The sequence below is a fragment of the Neoarius graeffei genome, chromosome 14, assembly GCF_027579695.1.
Source record: "Neoarius graeffei isolate fNeoGra1 chromosome 14, fNeoGra1.pri, whole genome shotgun sequence".
Lineage (NCBI taxonomy): Eukaryota > Metazoa > Chordata > Actinopteri > Siluriformes > Ariidae > Neoarius > Neoarius graeffei.
The window spans coordinates 70,322,119-70,343,305 of record NC_083582.1 but is presented as its reverse complement, the minus strand read 5'-3'; the positions used below and the strand labels follow the sequence as shown (position 1 = coordinate 70,343,305).

The following is a 21,187-nucleotide window of genomic DNA, read 5'->3' as shown; positions in this document are numbered from 1 at the left end:
CGCATTACACAACTTTTTCAGTCTTTTGTTGCCCCTGTCCCAATTTTTCTGAAACGTGTTGCTGATATCAAATTCAAAATAAGCATATATTTTTCAAAAAAAAAATTCTCAGTTTCAGCATTGCATATGTTGTCTTTGGACTGTTTTCAATGAAATATAAGGTTTCCATGATTTGCAAATCTTCACATTCTGTTTTTATTTATATTTTACAGAGTGTCCCAACTTTTTGGAATTGGAGTTGTATATCCCTGTCTAGACATTTATTTATCATTTCAAACAAGAATATTTAAGTCGTACAACTTCGAGAAGCTGTATGAACCATGAAATAATCTGGCCAAATGCACTAATAGGTCAGATTTTGTATTAAAATGCCAAGAGAAAGTACCACCTGATAGTTTCAGCTGGGACCGATTTGAAAAAAAAATCATTTTCAAGTACTACATTAGAGGACATGAAGTCCAATTTTAAAAGACAAATTAGGCAAGGGTCAAGTAGCTGCAGCTGGAGGTCTTCTTTTCTTGTCATAGTCCAGATTAATGACACTAAAGTGCTACTTAAACAATCCTTCACCCAACTGAGCCGCATGAATGAACTCCCTTCTTTTACCAAAATAATCAACAGCTGCGTTTCAACAGCCTCCTCCTCAACTCAACACCCAAACAAGAGAACAGAGGGCACAACCCAGACCTTAGATTTAGAGGACCGTGACCTTATAGTGACACCATTTCTGCATTCCCAGAGAACAAGGAAGAGACAAGGCCAATGTTTGTGAAAACCAATAGAGACGTTTGTTTCTTGCTTGACAAAAGAGGTCATCTTCATATACTTTGCACTTTACGGTTAAAGAAAAATGGCTGAAAGTGTATTTTTAGTTCCATACCTCTCGGTTGTCTGCTACGATGATCAGTTCAACATATTTAGTGCTGCTCTGGGCTTGTCTCTTGTACTGCAGAGAGAGACAGAGAGAGTAAAGAAAAATAGAAGAAGAAGAAGTGAGAGGAGTTCGAGGTAAATGAATCAGCAAAGACTGAAAGTAAAATGCTGAGGTGAAAACGAGGTTGAGAAGCGAAGCGAAAAACAGACAAAATAAAAAAGAAATAAAGTGGCACACAGGTTCATCTCTAAAGGACCGATTTAACAAAATGCCAAAATACACGGCAGTTTTAAAAGGCTTTTCTTCAAAGCAAAAACACAAGTGCACTTTCTCTTTCCTTAAAACCAAAGAGTGTTCTGAAGCTTTTTTTTTTTAAATGATGTCTTTGTAAGGCCACCATTACGTCCTACCGCAATTATTTTGTAAGTGCTTCAGTACAAGGGCTCTTTAAAAACTTTATTTTCTTGGGTACTAATTATCCAAAGCAAGGTTTTTGCTGGATAGTATTTTTGATCTAACATAAGGATAGTGTATAATATAAGCAAGATGGAAACTACAAAGTTGCATTACATAATCAAAATCCCTCTCATGCCAGAATCTGGTCTTCCCAGGCAATCTCCTATCCCAGTACTAACCAACTCTTTAAGGGTGTGGCACTGGTCTCCATTTCAATAGCCCTCAGCCTCTCACCTTTCCAGCTAGGGTTACAGGTCCTCTGGTAGCCACGAGAGTTTAACTTCCCCATTCACATCTGTATTGCAGCATGCTTTGGTAGACATTAGTAGGTACCAATTTTATGATGGTCACGAATAGAACTTGCAATCTTCTGGTTAAGAGGCAGACACGCTAACCACTAGGCCAGCTCGCAGTATGCATGAGACAATGTCATCTGCTAAGTAATTTAATAAATTGCAAATCCTTGTGCGTGATTTTCTAACATTGTCTCAAACTAAGAAAGGCTGCAAAGATTAACGTTAAAGCTGATGTTCATCTGATGGTAAGCAGTTCCTCGTAGTTATATGAATGATTCTTACTGGCGACTAAACTTAGCATTAAGATAATAAAGATATGTGAATAGTATGAATCTCATTGGTATGGAGAGCATGGAGCCACTGCATCTGGATGCACAACAGCACATTTCACTCCAAATGGTTTCTCAAAATTTGGACAATATCGAAAAAGCAGTGTTTGATACTGAAGTTCGGTGCAGTTCCAACTTTACTATCATCACAAATGAAACTTGTAAATAGTCATGCTGTAGTCATGTGTTATTCACTCTTTGACAGCTGAAGTCAAATCAAAGACAATTATCTGTCCATTATCCATAGCTGCTTATCCTGTACAGGGTCGCAGGCAAGCTGGAGCCTATCCCAGCTGACTATGGGCGAGAGGCGGGGTACACCCTGGACAAGTCGCCAGATCATCACAGGGCTGACACATAGCCCATGTTTACATTAGATCGTATCAGCGGATCATCAGATTAACGTTTTCAAAACGATTAGTGTGCACACAGCAACACCAATACACGATTTGTGTGCACACAGCAACACCAATACACGGATACGCTCGGCTCTGCAGGCATCCTGTGCTCCAAATCACTCCGCCCTGAACAGCGAGTGTCCTCTGGAGGGTGCGCACTCCAGCCCTGCGCAGCTCACAGAGCGCGCGAGTGAAGTGCACAAGCTGTGATTCGGGACTGAGCCGCTGTGTGTGTGATCCCAGCGCATATCACTTACCACTTGTAAGTGGAAGGATGGCAAGCCTAAAGACAATCATAACTACACAATGGGCAGTATTTGCATCAGTATTTGCAGTATTTTCATATTTTTATACTCTTTAATGAAAGGTGATACAAGGCGGAAGTCCGCGCCGTTTTTCAGCAGTCGCGTCACATGACCAACGCCAGCGAATCAGGAAGGTGGATGTCACAGTGACGTTGTCCAATGACGACGCCAGCTACAGCTCAGCACAGCGTATCCGCGTATTCTCAATGTTTACACAGCACCGGAGCTGACACGATCTGGATTGAATACGTGGACCCTGGCGGATTCCCGTTTCCCGGCGTTTCCAGGCGGTTTAATGTAAACGGACAGTGCATCCGCGAAGAAAACGAGACAGATACGTTCTAATGTAAACTTGGCCATAGAGACAAACAACCATTCGCACCTACGGTCAATTTAGAGTCACCAGTTAACCTAACCTGCATGTCTTTGGACTGTGGGGAAAACTGGAGCACCCGGAGGAAACCCACGCGGACAACATGCAAACTCCACACAGAAAGGCCCTCGCCGGCCACTGGGCTCGAACCCAGAACCTTCTTGCTATGAGGCGACAGTGCTAACTGCTATACCACCGTGCCACCCCGTCAAGCAAATCTCTGATTTATATTACATTAGAAGCATTTAGCAGACGCTTTTATCCAGAGGGAATGAAACATCCCCAGAACAGCCTGGGGAGCAGTTGGGGGTTAGATGCCTTGCTCTGGACACTTACAGTAATGCTTTTATGGCTGAGGACTTCAGTTGACTTGTTAACTTTAGGACTGCAGTTGTCATGAACAGTTTTGCACTCAAGTTTCCATCAATGAACAGTTTATAACATCAACAAAACAGACTTCATATGAAAACTATAATGAATTTCCTGGTTTCACAGTTATACTTCGAGACTATATAGGACACTGTTATAGTAGCAAGTTGTTTATAATCACGTTGTTCGTTATCACCCAAATGAGGATGGGTTCCCTTTTGAGTCTGGTTCTTCTCAAGGTTCCTTCCTCATGTCGTTGCTGCAGGCTTGCTCATTGGGGATAGATTAGGAATAAAATTCTCTCATGTTTAAAGTCTTGAAATTTCTGTAAAGCTGCTTTGCAACAATGTCTATTGTTAAAAGTGCTATAAAAATAAACTTGACCTGACTCAAGGGCACTTCAGCCATTCCTGCTGGTCCAAGGAATTAAACTGGCAACCTTTTGGTCCCAAAGCTGCATCACTAACCTTTAAGCCATGGCCTTCCCGCATGCTAGTTTTCATCAGCAAGACATAACTCAGAAGCTAACTAGTTTTGTTGCTTAAAGAGATATCTGTTCTAACTTGCGATTTCGACATGTTGCTGAGAGTCATCACCATATCGACAGGTTGCCAGATTGATATTATTAAAATTTGGGCAAATTACTAATAACGTTTAAGTCCTTTCTATGCCAGCACCTGGTCATCCCAGGCAGTCTCCCATCCCAGTACTAACCAGGCCCTTAAGGGGCATCAAGTGGCATCAATCTCCATTTCTCTAGCCTTTAGCTTCTCACCTATTACATACTGTAGCTAGGGTTACAGTGTTGGAGCTAGTCCTCTGGTAACCACAAGAGTTTGACTCCGTACTCACATTTGTATTGCGGTGTGCCTCACCAGATGGCAGTAGGTACCATTTTTATGATGGTCTTTGGTATGACCCGACTGCTAGTAGAGCTCACCATCTCCCGGTCAAGAAGTGGACACACTAAATATTAGGCCAATTTGTGCTTCTAATAACATTTAGACTGTAGAAATTTCCTTTGTTGCTTGAGTTTTTATCGGAAATCTGCAACAGTTCAGATTGCTTTGAGAGCTGCTTTACGCTGGATGAGATATTTAAATCACTACTTGACTGAGATATATCAGAAATTATTCTATCCACATTCACTGGATATGAGCGATCATGCGCTCTGATTGGCTCCTCTACTACTAGGCTATCAGCTCATATACCATGAGTAGAGAAAAACAAAATGGCGGCGTGTGTTACTGAACCAACTGAGGAGAAAATAAAAACTATTCGAAAACAAATCCCCAAAAAATATTTCAAAAAGCAACAAAATATGGAATAAAAGTATTTGATGGTAAGAATGCATTTTATTTTTCAAGAATTATTATTATCATCATCGCATTTTTCATAAATTACGACTGCCATTTCACTGGTTTGTTTACATTTTAAGCGAAAATGATTTTGTCGGACATTTTGCATAAAGTTTTTATTTATCAAATTTGCAAAGAATTAAAATAAAAATGCTCTGTTTCTCAAAATCCAGTGAATGTGGATGGAATAAAACAGTTATTCCACTCAATCTCGTTGTACACGGCTTATAGCCGACTCGGTGCTACGCGCCTTGTCGGCTCTCAGCTCATGTATAACTCGATTTTGTAGGATAAATGTTTAAATATCTGGCAACCCTGGCTATTGCATTGCCAGTGTAAGCAATCATGCTGCAAAGCAGCCAATCACAGAAGAGCTCATCATTATGTTGATAACCTCATCAAAAAAGGGAATACAATGTGTTTCAGTCTCAAGCCAAATCATCAGGTTGTAAATGTGAGGGAAGCTATGGACTAATGGTTAGAGAAGCAGCTTTGGGCTCAGCAGGTTGCTGGCTTGATTCCCTCGACCAGCAGGAATGGCTGAAGTGCCCTTAAGCAAATGCACCTAACCCCCAACTGCTGTTCTGGATAAGAGCGTCTGCTAAATGCCTGTAATGTAAAACTGAATCTGTTTTTTTTTTTTTTTTGCCCCAAAGTAATTCACATATTTTCTGTTTAGACATAAGACAAAATTTAAAATATTGAATAACTGCATTCTACGGCACCTTGATGAGTGTTTTCAGTGCCTGATCTCTTTCATGGACATAACATTATGTGTACATGAGCGGTATCCTTCACAACGAGAGCGACTGTGGTTGCTGCTCTTAAAGTGCATATCACGGGTAAATTCAGGAGCAAGATCAATGTAATTCTCCTATTTTATATTAAACTTTGGTCAAATATCTGTAACATTCTGCATTCTCTGCAATTTTTTTTATCTTGCACAATACCAGAAAAATTCAGTTGAAATCAAGCCATTTGAGGCGAATTGGTCCGCCTCTGAAAAAGCTTGGCGTTTAGATTTCCCGGCAAACATTGATTTTCGTGACGTCGCATGCGGGACGCCTCCTTCTGAATCCTACGTCAGCGCTGGTTTGTTTATGAGAAAACGACCTGGTGGTTTTCTGCAAATTTCTTCAACGTTATTGCGTAATTATTAAAATGGTTAACAGCTGTATCGTAGGACGGTGTAGCAACACCAATCATGATGGGATTAGTACTCATCATTTCCCAAAAGACCGGACAATGAGAGAGAAATGGGAGCGCTTGGTCTACACAGGCTGTGCACTGAAACCGTGCAAAGCTTGCGCAGCCTGCTGGCGCTTCCGCAGGTAACGTCACGAATCTGGCTCCAGACTCCCTTGGGATTTTTCCAGATGTGTTTTGTTATTTTATTTTTTTCTGCTGTAGACAGATGGCCTTGTGCAAAATTACCCTTCTGGATGAGTGTGTAAAGGGACATGCTTTCATATAAAAAAAAAAAAACATAAAATTGGTCCAGAATATTGGTCCAGAAAACTGTGCATTTCACCAAAACCATTGGTGCAAGACAGAACCTGACACAGAAAATGTTCCAGAGCCGTGACATGATCTGCGAAATAGCGATCAAAACAAAAAGTTGCATTAGTACAGTGGCTGGGACGTGCAAAATAAAATGTAATAGTTTTATAAAATGTGAAAGACTTTTAGGTGGCACGGTGGTGTAGTGGTTAGCGCTGTCGCCTCACAGCAAGAAGGTCCTGGGCTTGAGCCCCGGGGCTGGCGAGGGCCTTTCTGTGCGGAGTTTGCATGTTGTCCGTGTGGGTTTCCTCCGGGTGCTCCGGTTTCCCCCACAGTCCAAAGACATGCAGGTTAGGTTAACTGGTGACTCTAAAGTGAGTGTGAATGGTTGTCTGTGTCTATGTGTCAGCCCTGTGATGACCTGGTGACTTGTCCAGGGTGTACCCCACCTTTTGCCTGTAGTCAGCTGGGATGGGCTCCGGCTTGCCTGTGACCCTGTAGAAGGATGAAGCGGCTAGAGATGATGAGATGAAAGACTTTTACACTTTATGAAACAAAATTACATTAGCAAAACACTTTTACCGAGGACAAAACAAATTTACATCTTAGAAAACAAATTGCCAAGACGTGAAACACTTTCACGAGCGCTGAGACAAATTTACAAGTGGCGGAACACTTTTACCAGTCCCGAAACAAACTTACAAATGAAAATCTTCATGGAAGGGAAATGTACCAAATGCCGCAAGCAACCTGGAAGTACGGTGGCCAGGAAGTGATGGAGTGAGTGGTCAATTCATGTTCCCTGTATCTGAAATCACTCACTACTCACTATATAGTCCTCTATATACAGGGTGTCCCAAAAAAATGTACTCACATTTTCCAAATAGATGGATTGGGCAAAGAGGTAGTGTTGAATTCCCTGTGTGTTCCCCAGACCTCACTCCAATGGACTTCTTTTTATGGGGATATCTTAAAGATAAGGTTTACGGCTCAAAACCAGCAACAGTTGATGAGATAAAAGAGGAAATTGAAAGACAATGTCTTGCAGTTCCAGATGAAATGATTCGTAATGCTGTTGAATCTATTGGTCCGCGATATTGGCTGTGGTTGGAACGCTGGTGGTTGTCAGTTTGAACATTTGTAAACATGCATTTATGCATTAATCTTGTTTCTAAGTCAATAAACAATGCATTTATTGTAATTTAAAGAGTGACCAAGTGCCAAATGCCGCAAATGCCGCAAGCAATCTGGAAGTACGGTGGCCAGGAAGTGATAGAGTGAGCAGTCAATTCATGTTCCCTGTGTCCGAAATCACTCACTACTCATTATATAGTCCTCTATATACAGGGTGTCCCAAAAAAATGTACTCACATTTTCCAAATAAGCCTCGGTCACAACCGGCCATACGTGCTCCTATGGCCAGTCTACGTGCAAAAAATGCAAGAAACGCACGGAGGGCGCGCGTATGACATGCTGATTTTCGAGCTGTAGACCGGCCGCAGAGGTTCTTTGTCATGTCAAACAAACTCTACGGGCGCTTACGTTTTTTCAGGTTGCAAGACAAACTTACAGCCAACGTGCATCTTTCTCCATGAACAAAAAAAACGCAGCGATTTGGGAAACGCCAAAAATCGCACGGCCAAAAAATTGTACGTCCGGTTGTGACCTAGGCTATAGATGGATTGGGCAAAGAGGTAGTGTTGAATTCCCTGTGCGTTCCCCAGACCTCACCCCAATGGACTTCTTTTTATGGGGATATCTTAAAGATAAGGTTTACGGCTCAAAACCAGCAACAGTTGATGAGATCTCATCTCATCTCATTATCTCTAGCCACTTTATCCTTCTACAGGGTCGCAGGCAAGCTGGAGCCTATCCCAGCTGACTACGGGCGAAAGGTAGGGTACACCCTGGACAAGTCGCCAGGTCATCACAGGGCTGACACATAGACACAGACAACCATTCACACTCACATTCACACCTACGGTCAATTTAGAGTCACCAGTTAACCTAACCTGCATGTCTTTGGACTGTGGGGGAAACCGGAGCACCCGGAGGAAACCCACGCGGACACGGGGAGAACATGCAAACTCCACACAGAAAGGCCCTCGCCGGCCACGGGGCTCAAACCCGGACCTTCTTGCTGTGAGGCGACAGCGCTAACCACTACACCACCGTGCCGCCAGTTGATGAGATAAAAGAGGAAATTGAAAGACAATGTCTTGCAGTTCCAGATGAAATGATTCGTAACGCTGTTGAATCTACTGGTCCGCGATATTGGCTGTGGTTGGAACGCTGGTGGTTGTCAGTTTGAACATTTGTAAACATGCATTTATGCATTAATCTTGTTTCTAAGTCAATAAACAATGCATTTATTGTAATTTAAAGAGTGAGTAAATTTTTTTGGGACACCCTGTAGAATTCCCTATATAGTGAGTAGGGAGTAGTGAATGAGTGAGTGATTTCGGACACAGCCATTGTCTTGTTCCCTATGCACTTGGTCCTTCTGTTTGGTTCGTGTCCTTTAAAAATTCTAGAGACCGTCCACACGAACTACGTTAAGCGATTCATGTGTTTTCCACAAAAGGGGCAAAACACCATTTGGTCACAGTCGACGTTCCGTCACCATAAACTCATTAGAAGACAACACGAATTGACTGCTCACTCTGTCACTTCCGGGTCGCTTGCGGCATTTTGTACATTCCCCTTCCGTGAAGATTTTTGTTTGTAAATTTGTTTCAGGACTGGTAAAAAAGTGTTCCGCCACTTGTAAATTTGTCTCAGCGCGAGTAAATGTGTTTTACATCTTGTCAGTTTGTTTTCTAAGATGTAAATTTGTTTTGTCCTCGGTAAAAGTGTTTTGCTAATGTAATTTTGTTTTATAAAACGTAAAAGTGTTTCATATTTTGTGATTTTGTTTTGCCCTTCCCGGCCACCATACATTAGGCATGCTTAAGAGGAAATGTCTTCATCGTGTGTCAAAGCATATTAGCATAATATCTGATGTCAAGAGCAAACTGTAGAGAGCAGACAGAAAACTGCCTGATTTGATCCCTGATCGAGTGAAGGAATTCTTGCCATTTCATCCCTATGGAATTCATTTATTCAAGATCTCAATCTATTATATATTAAAGTTACGATAAGTGTCACTTAAAGGAGAACTGAAGGCAAATTTTTCATTATCAAAATTCTATTTCTCATTTTATTAAATACAGGAATGCGTTTTGATCGCTATTTTGTCGCTGCTATAGCAAGTTAGGAGTGTTTGAAATATGCTCTGTAATATATCAGTCCATATGTCAAAGCGATGGCTGTAAACGAGATTTGTTGAGACCTGTGCGAGACATCATAGGACGGAAGTAAAACGTACAGCGGAAATCAAAGCGACCAACATCTGCCAACGCTGTCAAAAGACGCGTGCGCCGTCTTTCGAATGCTGATCAAGTCGGAAGTTTTGTTTGTTTTGATAGCAATCAGGAAAGTTTGAAAAAAGTAGGCAGTAATCGTCATTTAAACTCGTTTTTGTGCAATTTTTTGTTTGGAGAACAGTTTTCAAAATGGCGGCACTGACACCTGGCTAACCCTTCACGTTTCGAAGTCTCGCACAAGTCTCATGAAGATCGCGCGGATAAGCGACACCTGCCGTGGACCAAACGAACTAAATTCAACACGGCTAAAAACCGAACAGGCCGATAAGTATAATATTTAATTGCAATTAGTTGCCAATACAGGGCGGCACGGTGGTGTAGTGGTTAGCGCTGTCGCCTCACAGCAAGAAGGTCCGGGTTCAAGCCCCATGGCCGGCGAGGGCCTTTCTGTGCGGAGTTTGCATGTTCTCCCCGTGTCCGCGTGGGTTTCCTCCGGGTGCTCCGGTTTCCCCCACAGTCCAAAGACATGCAGGTTAGGTTAACTGGTGACTCTAAATTGACCGTAGGTGTGAATGTGAGTGTGAATGGTTGTCTGTGCCTATGTGTCAGCCCTGTGATGACCTGGCGACTTGTCCAGGGTGTACCCCGCCTTTCGCCCGTAGTCAGCTGGGATAGGCTCCAGCTTGCCTGCGACCCTGTAGAACAGGATAAAGCAGCTAGAGATAATGAGATGAGAATGAGATGAGTTGCCAATACGAGTCACGATATAAGGTTACTAAAACCGAAAACGTAATTGAATAACACGTTAATTAAGAAATAAAGCAAGTTTAAAAATGACTTCAGTTCCCCTTTAAGTGCTTAGGCCAACCACGAGTTGGCCTAGTGGTTAGCATGTCTGCCTCTTGATTGGGAGATCGTGAGTTCTACTCATGGTCGGGTCATACCAAAGCCTATCATAAAAAAAAGGTACCTACTGCCGTCTGGCAAGGCACGCTGCAATACAGATGCGAGTGGGGAGTCAAACTCATGTGGTTACCAGAGGACTAGCCCCCCACTATAACCCTAGCTATGTAATAGGTGAGAGGCCGAGGGCTACAGAAACGGAGATTGGCGCCACATGGTGTGAGAAGGATTTTGATAAAAAACGGATAGGCCGATAAGTATAATATTTAATTGCAATTAGTTGCCAATACGAGTCACGATATAAGGTTACTAAAACCAAAAACGTAATTGAATAACACGTTAATTAAGAAATAAAGCAAGTTTAAAAATGACTTCAGTTCTCCTTTAATGACATACAATATGCTGATCTTGAGCTTCTATTGCAAAATAATGTTGATGATAATATTGCTCACTATACCTGAGTCAAACAAATGCTGAATGCATTTCATGTATGATGTGTATATTTGCCTAAAAAAAAAAGTACCCATGGTGGAAGAATATATTCCATGCTTTAGGAAAGAAGTGATGAAAGAAGACACACAAATCACTCTATACAGAATAAGGACGCTTGGATTGATCATTGTTCTGACTGCAAGGCTTTTGGCAGGAAATTCACCATTGTTTAAAGCGATTAACCAAGAAATTTTGAAATTACGTGGTTATGAAATGTCATCGTTATACATTAATAAAAACAGATGTTCTCGATGAAAAAAATTAAGTGGGCTTTAGCTTAAAAAAACATGTTAAAGTTGTAACATCAGTCCGTTGGGCCATTTCCCTGGGTGAGGCCAGACTGGATTAGCCAGATACATGGATGTATTAGGAGATGAAAATGAGCGTGGCAATGCTAGGATTCTGCACGTCTTCCTTATTCCGTCCTGGATCCGTTATTGCGTGCAGCCAAAGCTATTATCACCGTCCATTTTTTCAAGCATTATTTTGTCTGTGTATTAGATTTTAAGTAGTTTGTGAAGGAGGTGTCTTCATCAATATCTTCTCAAAGATGGATAAATGCACCAGGACTGTCATGGCATCATGGCTATCCTTTGAAGGAACCAAGACGTTTGGCCGAGTGGCTTCACCAAGTAAAGCGAGAAACGTTTACTCCTGGAAAAAGCAGCAGCAAATTGTGCAGTGAGCATTTTGCAGAAGATTGTGGATTTGTGGAGGACTCGTGTGAAAAAAAAAAATCACTGGGAAGATGTGAGACACGAGGCAGAAACGACAACTGAAGCCAGACACGATCTTGACTTTATTTCACCACAAAACGCCAACACCCACAGCACACCGTGTCATGCATCAAACGGATGGAAGATAAGCAGGTAAATATATATTTTTTCCATCAACGGGCAATAAACTAGCCACTACTTTATTTTGATTCCTTTTCTAATCCTGCATAACTGTAATTTTTGTAAAGAAATGCAAACAAATTGACCGAGACCATAATACGCTTGACCATAATATTATACTATAGTCTCATACAGGGGCGGCACGGTGGTGTAGTGGTTAGCGCTGTTGCCTCACAGCAAGAAGGTCCGGGTTCGAGCCCCGTGGCCGGCGAGGGCCTTTCTGTGCGGAGTTTGCATGTTCTCCCCGTGTCCGCGTGGGTTTCCTCCGGGTGCTCCGGTTTCCCCCACAGTCCAAAGACATGCAGGTTAGGTTAACTGGTGACTCTAAATTGACCGTAGGTGTGAATGTGAGTGTGAATGGTTGTCTGTGTCTATGTGTCAGCCCTGTGATGACCTGGCGACTTGTCCAGGGTGTACCCCGCCTTTCACCCGTAGTCAGCTGGGATAGGCTCCAGCTTGCCTGCGACCCTGTAGAACAGGATAAAGCGGCTAGAGATAATGAGATGAGATGAGATGAGTCTCGTACAGCATGCACTTGTACACCTCCGCTGTGCTCACGGAAAATAACATCACGCATGATGGAGTTATGGCGGCCTCCCTGACAAACAATAGTCCCGTCTATTTTCATCACTTTCGTGGTTATATCGTTAAGAACAAATTCAACATGCAGCTTTTTTTTATAAAGGACAGAGACAAAGACTGACTTTTAGCTCAGTTTGTTTATTTGCGAGATATTTACTTTAAATTGTAAAAGATGATCACTGACACTGCTTTAAATTTAAAACTAGACGGCCTTTCGATTTCAGAAAATCGGTAAAATTTAGTTCCTTCTGAAATTTGGTCGTTGTGATATATGTTTATTTCTGTAATATCTAAAAAATATCAGGCCATTCTGTAGCTGGAAGTTCTTTAATTTGAGGGTATTAAAGCAAATAATGTGCATGAAATCGCTCGCTTCGCGCAGTCAAGCAGACAGAGGAAGTCCGTGTGTGTGTGCGCATGCGCAGGTTTACCTTTGAGCGTGCACTGACCGTTCCATCATTCTGTCGCTAAACGAACAGCTGATCACACCGAGGTGCTCGCTGAGCGCCGATATTTATTAGTTTGGTCCTGCGTTTCCTTTCCTTCGTATATAACATAACGTCTTTTCTTCTCGCTTTCTTTCCGTTAGTGTAGTCGGTCTTTCACGTTTCATTCGCACACTCACGTCCTCCATTTTCTCTCCTGTTTCAAATTTGTATCCCACAATGCCTTGCGCGAACGGGGAAAGCCCACCACGTCATGCATGACGCAGTATCTTGAATTGGGTCATGGTGAAGCAGGAAAAAATAGTGGAGAATTTAGGGCCATGTGACCCTAAATTCATGAATTGTTCTTTTTTTTTTAATAATATAATTGGAAGTCTGTGATTCGAATTCAGTAGCTTTTACACTAAACAAAAGTAACTGGGTGTCGGGGAAAATTCTTTTTATGACCTACACTTGAAAAATCTGAAAGGCAGTCTAGCTTTAATTGTTATACAAATCTATGTTATAAAGAGTCATCATCATGCTTTCATGTTGTTGTCCAGTGTTAAAGTATATAATGCCATGGTACATTTCCTTGCTCCTGGTTAGCTCACCCTGCTGCCATGCGAGCTGAAGAAGCTCCGTGTTGTGTCCGAGAGTCCTGCAGTGTCGGAGATGTTGTGTCCGTGTCCACATGTGCCCTGCTTCAGGGTGAGATGTTCTCCTCTAAAGATATGATGTAGAGTGCTGTTGGGCTTCTGTGCTGGCTCCAGAACTAGCACTTGATCTTTCAGCGTGATCAGGCCTCTGTGAAATGAGAAAGAATGAAAGAAAGGTTGACACTGTAGTGACTGAAGGAACCTGTATTCACAGAGAAGTGTAAAGTCATATAATGGAGTGGTTGAAGTGTAAATAGCGCACGCTATTCTTCAGGGAAGTGCCCTTTCAGCTTTCCCACAGTCTGGAAACTGGGTTATTTCAACATCCAAGCCGCTGCCGGTGAACACAGCAGCAATTTTGGGGATATTTTTATTGAAACAACTGTATTGAAACAACTTTCAGGTCCAATTCTAATGTTTTAGTGGTTATGGGATTCTCTTCAACAAGCTTTTCTCACACTTTACAGTCGCACGTTGATTTAAAGTGACGTGCTCGTCCGTAGAGGAAGGGCCAGACTCGACGCTTTCTTAATAAACCCATAGTGCACTCGAAACCACATAAACACTCCTGTAAGCCACACACACCAACCAACACTGCCAACCAAAATCAACACTAATTTGTTTTGGCTCAAGTGCCAAGAAACTCAGATCTTGTCAGGAGAACAATGTGTGGCTTGAGACAGGTTTTGAGGGAGAGAGGCTGGATCCCGTTCGCAGGATAATGTTCCTGATGCTATCAAGCAGAATTATGATGGTAATAATTCTACAGCAACATGCTACAGCGTGCGCGTGTGTGTGTGTGTGAATATGTGTATCACTGGAATATTTGTTTTTCCAAATCTAACTTATTTATATGAGGATCTTTCCTGATGATATGACCCCTGGATGAATTCCACATCATTCGTTTTAGTCTTCAGACAGCTGCCTCTGGGTTATGTGGGTTTTTTTTTTGGAAGCTACATTTCATACATTCATACCATCACGCACCAGCATCACAGGATAATATCAAGTTCTATCTAGAAGCTTAATGAACATCACTCATTCAGGTCGCTATGGTGACTCACCTGAGTCCTGTGCAGGTACTGAGGATGACATCGGAGTACGGATAGCCCTTCACCTCTCCATGGTAGTAACAGTTCACCTGAAAAAGTACAGATTATATCAATACAATTAGACGAAAGATGTCTGACTCTGAAATGCATGTGTGTGTCTTTAGTAGGTGTTAAAACTTGATGTTTCACTTTGCTTCCAAAACTTTGCTAACGCACTAATTAATGCAGTACGTACAGTGGATATAAAAAGTCTACACGCCCCATTAAAATGATAGGTTTTTCTGATGTAAAAAAATAAATCAATAAAATGAGACCATGATAAATAATTTGAAAACTTTTCCAACCTTTAATGTGACCTATAACCTGTACAATTCAATTCAAAAACAAACAAATCTGATTGGGGGGAAAACAAAAAAAAAAAAATGTACAATAAGCTGGTTGCATAAGTGTGCACACCCTTAAACTAATACTTTGTTGAAGCACCTTTTGATTTAATTACAGCATTCAGTCTTTTTGGGTCGGAGTCGATCAGCCTGACACATCTAGACTTGGCAATATTTGCCCACTCTTCCTTGCAAAAGCGCTCCAAATCTGTCAGATTGCGAGGGCATCTCTTGTGCACAGCCCTCTTCAGGTCACCCTACAGATTTTCAATTGGATTTAGGTCTGGGCTCTGGCTGGGCCGTTCCAAAACTTTAATTTTCTTCTGGTGAAGCCATTCTTTTTTTAATTTTGATGTATGCTTGGGGTCATTGTTGTGCTGAAAGATGAAATTCGTCTTCATCTTCAGCTTTCTAGCAGACACCTGAAGGTTTTGGGCCAAAGTTTACTGGTATTTAGAACTGTTCATAATTCCCTCCACCTTGACTTGAGCCCCTGTTCCAGCTGAAGAAAAACAACCCCAAAACATGATGCTGCCACCACCATGCTTCACCGTGGGTATGGGGTTCTTTTGGTGATGCTCAGTGTTGTTTTTGTGCCAAACATACCTTTTGGAATTGTGGCCAAAAAGTTCAATCTTGGTTTCATCAGACCATAACACATTTTCCCACATGCTTTTGGGAGAGTTGACATATTTTTTTTTCTTCCAAAATTTAGCTGGGCCTGGATGTTTTTCTTTGACCCTACCCCATAGTCCAGACATATGGAGAATACAGGAGATTGTTGTCACATGTAGTACACAGCCAGTACTTGCCAGAAATCCCTGCAGCTCCTTCAGTGTCGCTGTAGGCCTCTCGGCAGCCTCCCTGACCAGTTTTCGTCTTGTCTTTTCATCAGTTTTGGACGGACATCCAGTTCTCGGTAACATCACTGTTGTCCCATATTTTCTCCACTTCTTGATGATGGTCTTCACTGTGCTCCATGGTATACAGTATCTAATGCCGTGGAAATGTTTTTGCACCCTTCTCCTGACCGATACCTTTCAACAATGAGATCCCTCTGATGCTTTGTAAGCTCTCTGTGAACCCTGGCTTTTGCTGGAGGATGCAACTGAGTAAATGTCTGAACTTTATTTGGGGTTAATCAGAGTCATTTTAATTGATGGCAGGTGTGAACCCAAAAAGACTGAATGCTGTAACTAAATCAAAAGGTGTGTCAACAAAGTATTAGTTTAAGGGTGTGCACACTTACGCAACCAGCTTATTGTACGTTTTTTATTTTTTATGTTTTTCCCCCTAACAGATTTTTGTTTTTCAATTGAATTATACAGGTTATAGGTCACATTAAGGGTTGGAAAAAAGTTTTCAAATTATTTATCATGGTCTCATTTTTTACATCAGAAAAACCTCTCATTTTAACAGGGTGTGTACACTTTTTATATCCACTGCATATTTCCTGAGGGAGTTTATGCACCACAGTCAACCTCAAACATTATTATCCTTTAAAGGGATATTTATTATTTTATACATTCGTTTACTTAAAGGGAACCTCCAGCGGATTTATTCTCAAACTTATTTTAAGTAAAAGTAGTCGCAGGTTTCAAAGCGCACTGCATTTTCTCTGTGGAAATGCACTCGAGTTCCAGCTTGTGTTTTCTTTTTATATGCTACACAATGAGGCATACTTATTTAAAAACTGATAAATTCGGTAAAAAACTTGTAAAACTCGCAAAACTACAATATAAACAGAGAATATACACAGCTGAGTTGCTCTGAGCGACCACTATCTGACATCATCACATACATCACTACTACAGGAAGCCCATCTGACATTCTAAAGAAAATTCATTTTTCTCAAACTCTACTTGGTCTCTGAAAATTAAAGTTTGATTTTTTAAATCTGCAACTAATTTATAAAGCTGTACTGCCTTGCAGATTTTTCAAGTGTAGGTCATAAAAAGAATTTTCCCCGACACCCAGTTATTTTTATTTAGTGGACCGAAAGCTACTGAACTCGAATCACAGACTTCCAATTTTATTAGTTTTTTTTTTTAAAGAACAATTAATGAATTTAAGGCCACGTAGCTCTAAATTCTCCGCTATTTTTTTCCTGCTTCACCATGATGCAATACAAGATACTACGTCATGCATGACGTGGTGGGCTTTCCTTGTTCACGCAAGGCATTGTGGGATACAAATTTGAAACAGGAGAGAAAAATAGAGGACATGAGTGTGCGAATGAAACGTGAAAGACCGACTACAATAATGGAACGTGAGAAGAAAAGACGTTATGTTATATACGAAGGAAAGGAAACGCAGGACCAAACTAATCAATATTGGCGCTCAGCGAGCACCTCGGTGTGATCATTCTGTCGTTAAACGAACAGCTGATGGAACCGTCAGTGCACACTCAAAGGTAAACCTGCACATACGCATACACACGGACTTCCTCTGTCTGCTTGACTGCACGAAGCGAGCGATTTCATGCACATTATTTGCTTTAATCCCCTCAAATTAAATAACTTCCCAGCCACAGAATGGCCTGATTTTTTTAGATATTACAGAAATAAACATATATCACAATGACCACATTTCAGAAGGAACTAAATTTCACTGATTTTATGAAATTGAAAGGCTGTGTAGCTTTAAGTAAATGAATGTATAAAATAAATATCAGCAGTGATGCACCTGACAATTCATCACTAAATCCTGTTTTGTATCATCTCTCAAAAACATATTTAGCAAAATGATTGGCATCGCAAACAAATTGTCCCAACAATTTTTTTTTCCAGCTGCTTGTCAGTTCTCAAACTGTTATTGCATGGGGTACTAATAATAATTGGTGGAAGTGACCTGGTGGCTTAGCAGGCCATGTTGTCACCTTATAGCTCCATGGTTCCTGGTTCAAATGATCAGCATCCCAAACAAATGTTAAAAGTCTCAATGGTCATGACTCAGATTCTTCAAGTCAGCCAATTCAGCTGATCATGTTTATATACATTTTAATTTAATGCAACTATATTTAAACATTCAAATTTGTACTAGTTTATATGGATTTACAACTAACCCATTCATCTATTATTTCGGGTGCTATGGTTGCATAGTGGTTCGCACTGTCACCTCACAGCAAGAGGGTTCTGGGTTCAAGCCCAATTTCTGACGGGGGCCTTTCTGTGTGGAGTTTGCATGTTCTCCCCGTGGGGGTCCTCCAGTTTTCTCCGCAGTTCAAAGACATGTGGTTAGGCGGCCTGGGGCTGAAGTGCCCTTGAGCAAGGCATCTAACCTTCAACTGCTCCCCGGGTGTTGTAGCATAGCTGCCCAGTGCTGTGTGTTCACTGCTTCAGATGGGTTAAATGCAGAGGAGGGATTTCACTGTGCTTAAGTGAACGCATGATAAAGTGTTCTTGTATTAGTTTAAGCCTAAACCTAAATTTTCAAGTCTGGAAAAGATATAACGCATCTAATTTCCATCCATCCATTATCCGTAACCACTTATCCTGTGCAGGGTCGTGGCCAAGCTGGAGCCTATCCCAGCTGACTATGGGCGAGAGTCGGGATACACCCTGGACAAGTCGCAGGGCTAACACATCGAGACAAACAACCATTCACACTCACGGTGAATTTAGAGCCACCAATTCGCCTAACCTGCATGTCTTTGGACTGTGGGGGAAACTGGAGCATGCAGACACAGGAAGAACATGCAAACTCCACACAAAAAGGCCACCTCAGCCACCGGGCTCGAACCCAGAACCTTCTTGCTGTGAGGCAACAGTGCAAGCCACTACACCACCGTGCCGCCACACCTAATTTCACTTAAAATAATTACCTTTAAAAACCTGAGTACATTTGAAACTACTACTACTTCTTCTTATAAGGTTTCTCTGGATTAAAAATGGATGGAAAGAATTTTAAGATATTTATTGCTGTCATTAGCGAAGTGAAATTTTGATAACTGTGCATTTAACAAGTAATCTTCACCATATGGAAAATCTTAGAGAAAAGCTCAAAATGTCACCCTGTGTAACGCAAGTCGTTTTCCTGACGGGTGCCAATAATTCTGGAGTTGATTGCACTCATGACAACCATCGATCAAAGTACAGAAGAGAACAGTATCAGGGAAGAAAAATTAAATGACAGGGAGAAAGAGACACATAGGTATAACAAAACAACATATTTCATCACAAACCTGGTTTGTTTCATTCAGAAGGGAGGAATTGTGTGGTTTGGAATGAAAACCTGGGGTTTCTATTCTGGCACTGAGCTCTGGCCCATTTACCCAAATACACAGTACAACACAATGCAGACGCTCACACTCCCTCTGTCTGTACTTCAATCTGCTTGCAGGCTTTCAAAAGGAAATACGATGCTTTTAAAGAGCCAGCAAATGCAGTGTGCTCGTTTCAGTCTTGTTCTATCATCCACAGGAGGTTTCAGATCCACAGATCATTATTTCTGAGGCTGAGGCTCAGTCCCACTCTCACGCCCCGGCATGTCTCTCTGCTCGACCTGTAATTTGTCTGCTTGTCGCTCTGGTCTGCATGAGCTGACACGGACGACAGCCCTGACTCGTCATGTTCACCGGAGCCTTATTTCCTGTTTGCCCGGAGGTAAAAAAAAAAAGCTCTTTGCAGTAAATTTGAAACATGCAGCAGCAGACAGGATCAAGCAGGGGGTCGGATTAAGCACATGCTTCCTGATGTCACGAACGTGTGGATGTCATATGATGCCATCCGAGTAATAAAAAAGAAACACTCCTCCAGGTGGTATGAATTCAGCATCCACAGACTATTTTAAATGGTTCAGATGGAGCACATGGCTGCTATATAGGTAAATATTACATATGCTGTCATCGAGGTCCAAGGCTAAGTCGCAAGTATCAATTGCAGGTTAATTTCTTTCACCACTTAAAGCTACACTGCCTTTCCGATTTTTCAAGTGTAGGTCGTAAAAAGAATTTTCCCCGACACCCAATTATTTCTGTCTAGTGGATCAAATTCAAATCTACTGAATTTGAATCACAGACTTCCAATTTTATTCATTTTTTTTTAAAAAGAACAATTAATGAACTTGAAGGCCTCTGCATGCTCTTGCGACAAGACTTTCGCAGATAGCTTTTCGCAGACAGTTGTAATTTATCGTTGAGCGGGGAGTAATAGGCGTGCGCGATGTTATTCACCGCCACAACGCAAGGGGGCGCGAAGTTGCGAAATCACTAGGAGTAGTTGGTGGGTGTGGTTAGTGGAGTGTTTATCCTCCGGTTACTTATAATGACTAGAACTGGAGTCGTATAGATGTACGTACTTCCTCACTTCCTCGATCAACCGCTCTTCGCGCTGCTCCATCTTCGCTCGTGTTTTTAAAAATGGCGGTCGTGAAAACAAAACAAACCGGGAAAGTAGGGAAGCGGAAGTGCGTGTACAGCGGATATAGAGTGGACCAATCAGAGCCCTCTTGTCTGCGATGCTGTCTGCGAGGCTTCTGCGGTGGTCACAATTTTTGGGAGGTGCGCGCAGAGCGTCTGCAAAGGTGGGGGGGGGCTACACAGACACTGTCTGCGACGCTATCTGCGAGGACTGGGTTGTCAGCATAAATTGGCCTTAAGGCTACGTGGCCCTAAATTCTCCGCTATTTTTTCCTGCTTCACCATGACCCAATTCAAGATACTACGTCATGCATCATGGTTTGCAGCCAAGTGCGAAGCGGCTGGGGTGAGGATCAGCACCTCCAAGTCTGTGGCCATGGCACTCAGCCGGAAAAAGGTGGAGTGCCTACTCTGGGTCGGGGGAGGAGTTTAAGTATCTCGAGGTTTTGTTCACGAGTGAGGGTAAGGGGGAGTGGGAGTTGGACAGACGGATCGGGGCAGCAGTGATGCGGACGCTAAACCGGTCTGTTGTGGTAAAGAGAAAGCTGAGCCAAAAGGCAAAGCTCTCAATTTACTGGTCCATCTACTTTCCTACTCTCACCTATGGTCATGAGCTGTGGGTAGTGACCGAAAGAATGAGATCACGGATACAAGCGGTAGAAATGAGTTTTCTCCACAGGGTGGCTGGGCTCTCCCTTAGAGACAGGGTGAGAAGCCTGGTCATTCGGGAGAGACTCGGAGTAGAACCGCTGCTCCTCCACATCGAAAGGAGTCAGTTGAGGTGGTTCAGGCACCTTGTTAGGATGCCCCCTG

The 21,187-nt window shown here is 42.2% G+C and overlaps 1 protein-coding gene across 1 annotated transcript in view; it reads right to left on the bottom strand.

Moving 5' to 3' along the window:
* Positions 1-21,187, bottom strand: part of LOC132898574 (disintegrin and metalloproteinase domain-containing protein 12-like) — a 326,512-nt gene that overhangs the window by 147,156 nt on the left and 158,169 nt on the right. The window contains exons 5-7 of the mRNA XM_060940283.1: positions 14,645-14,721; positions 13,536-13,728; positions 881-946 (exon numbers count right to left, since the gene is read on the bottom strand). Coding sequence (XP_060796266.1) covers positions 881-946; positions 13,536-13,728; positions 14,645-14,721 — 336 coding nt within the window. The remainder of the gene's footprint in view (positions 1-880; positions 947-13,535; positions 13,729-14,644; positions 14,722-21,187) is intronic.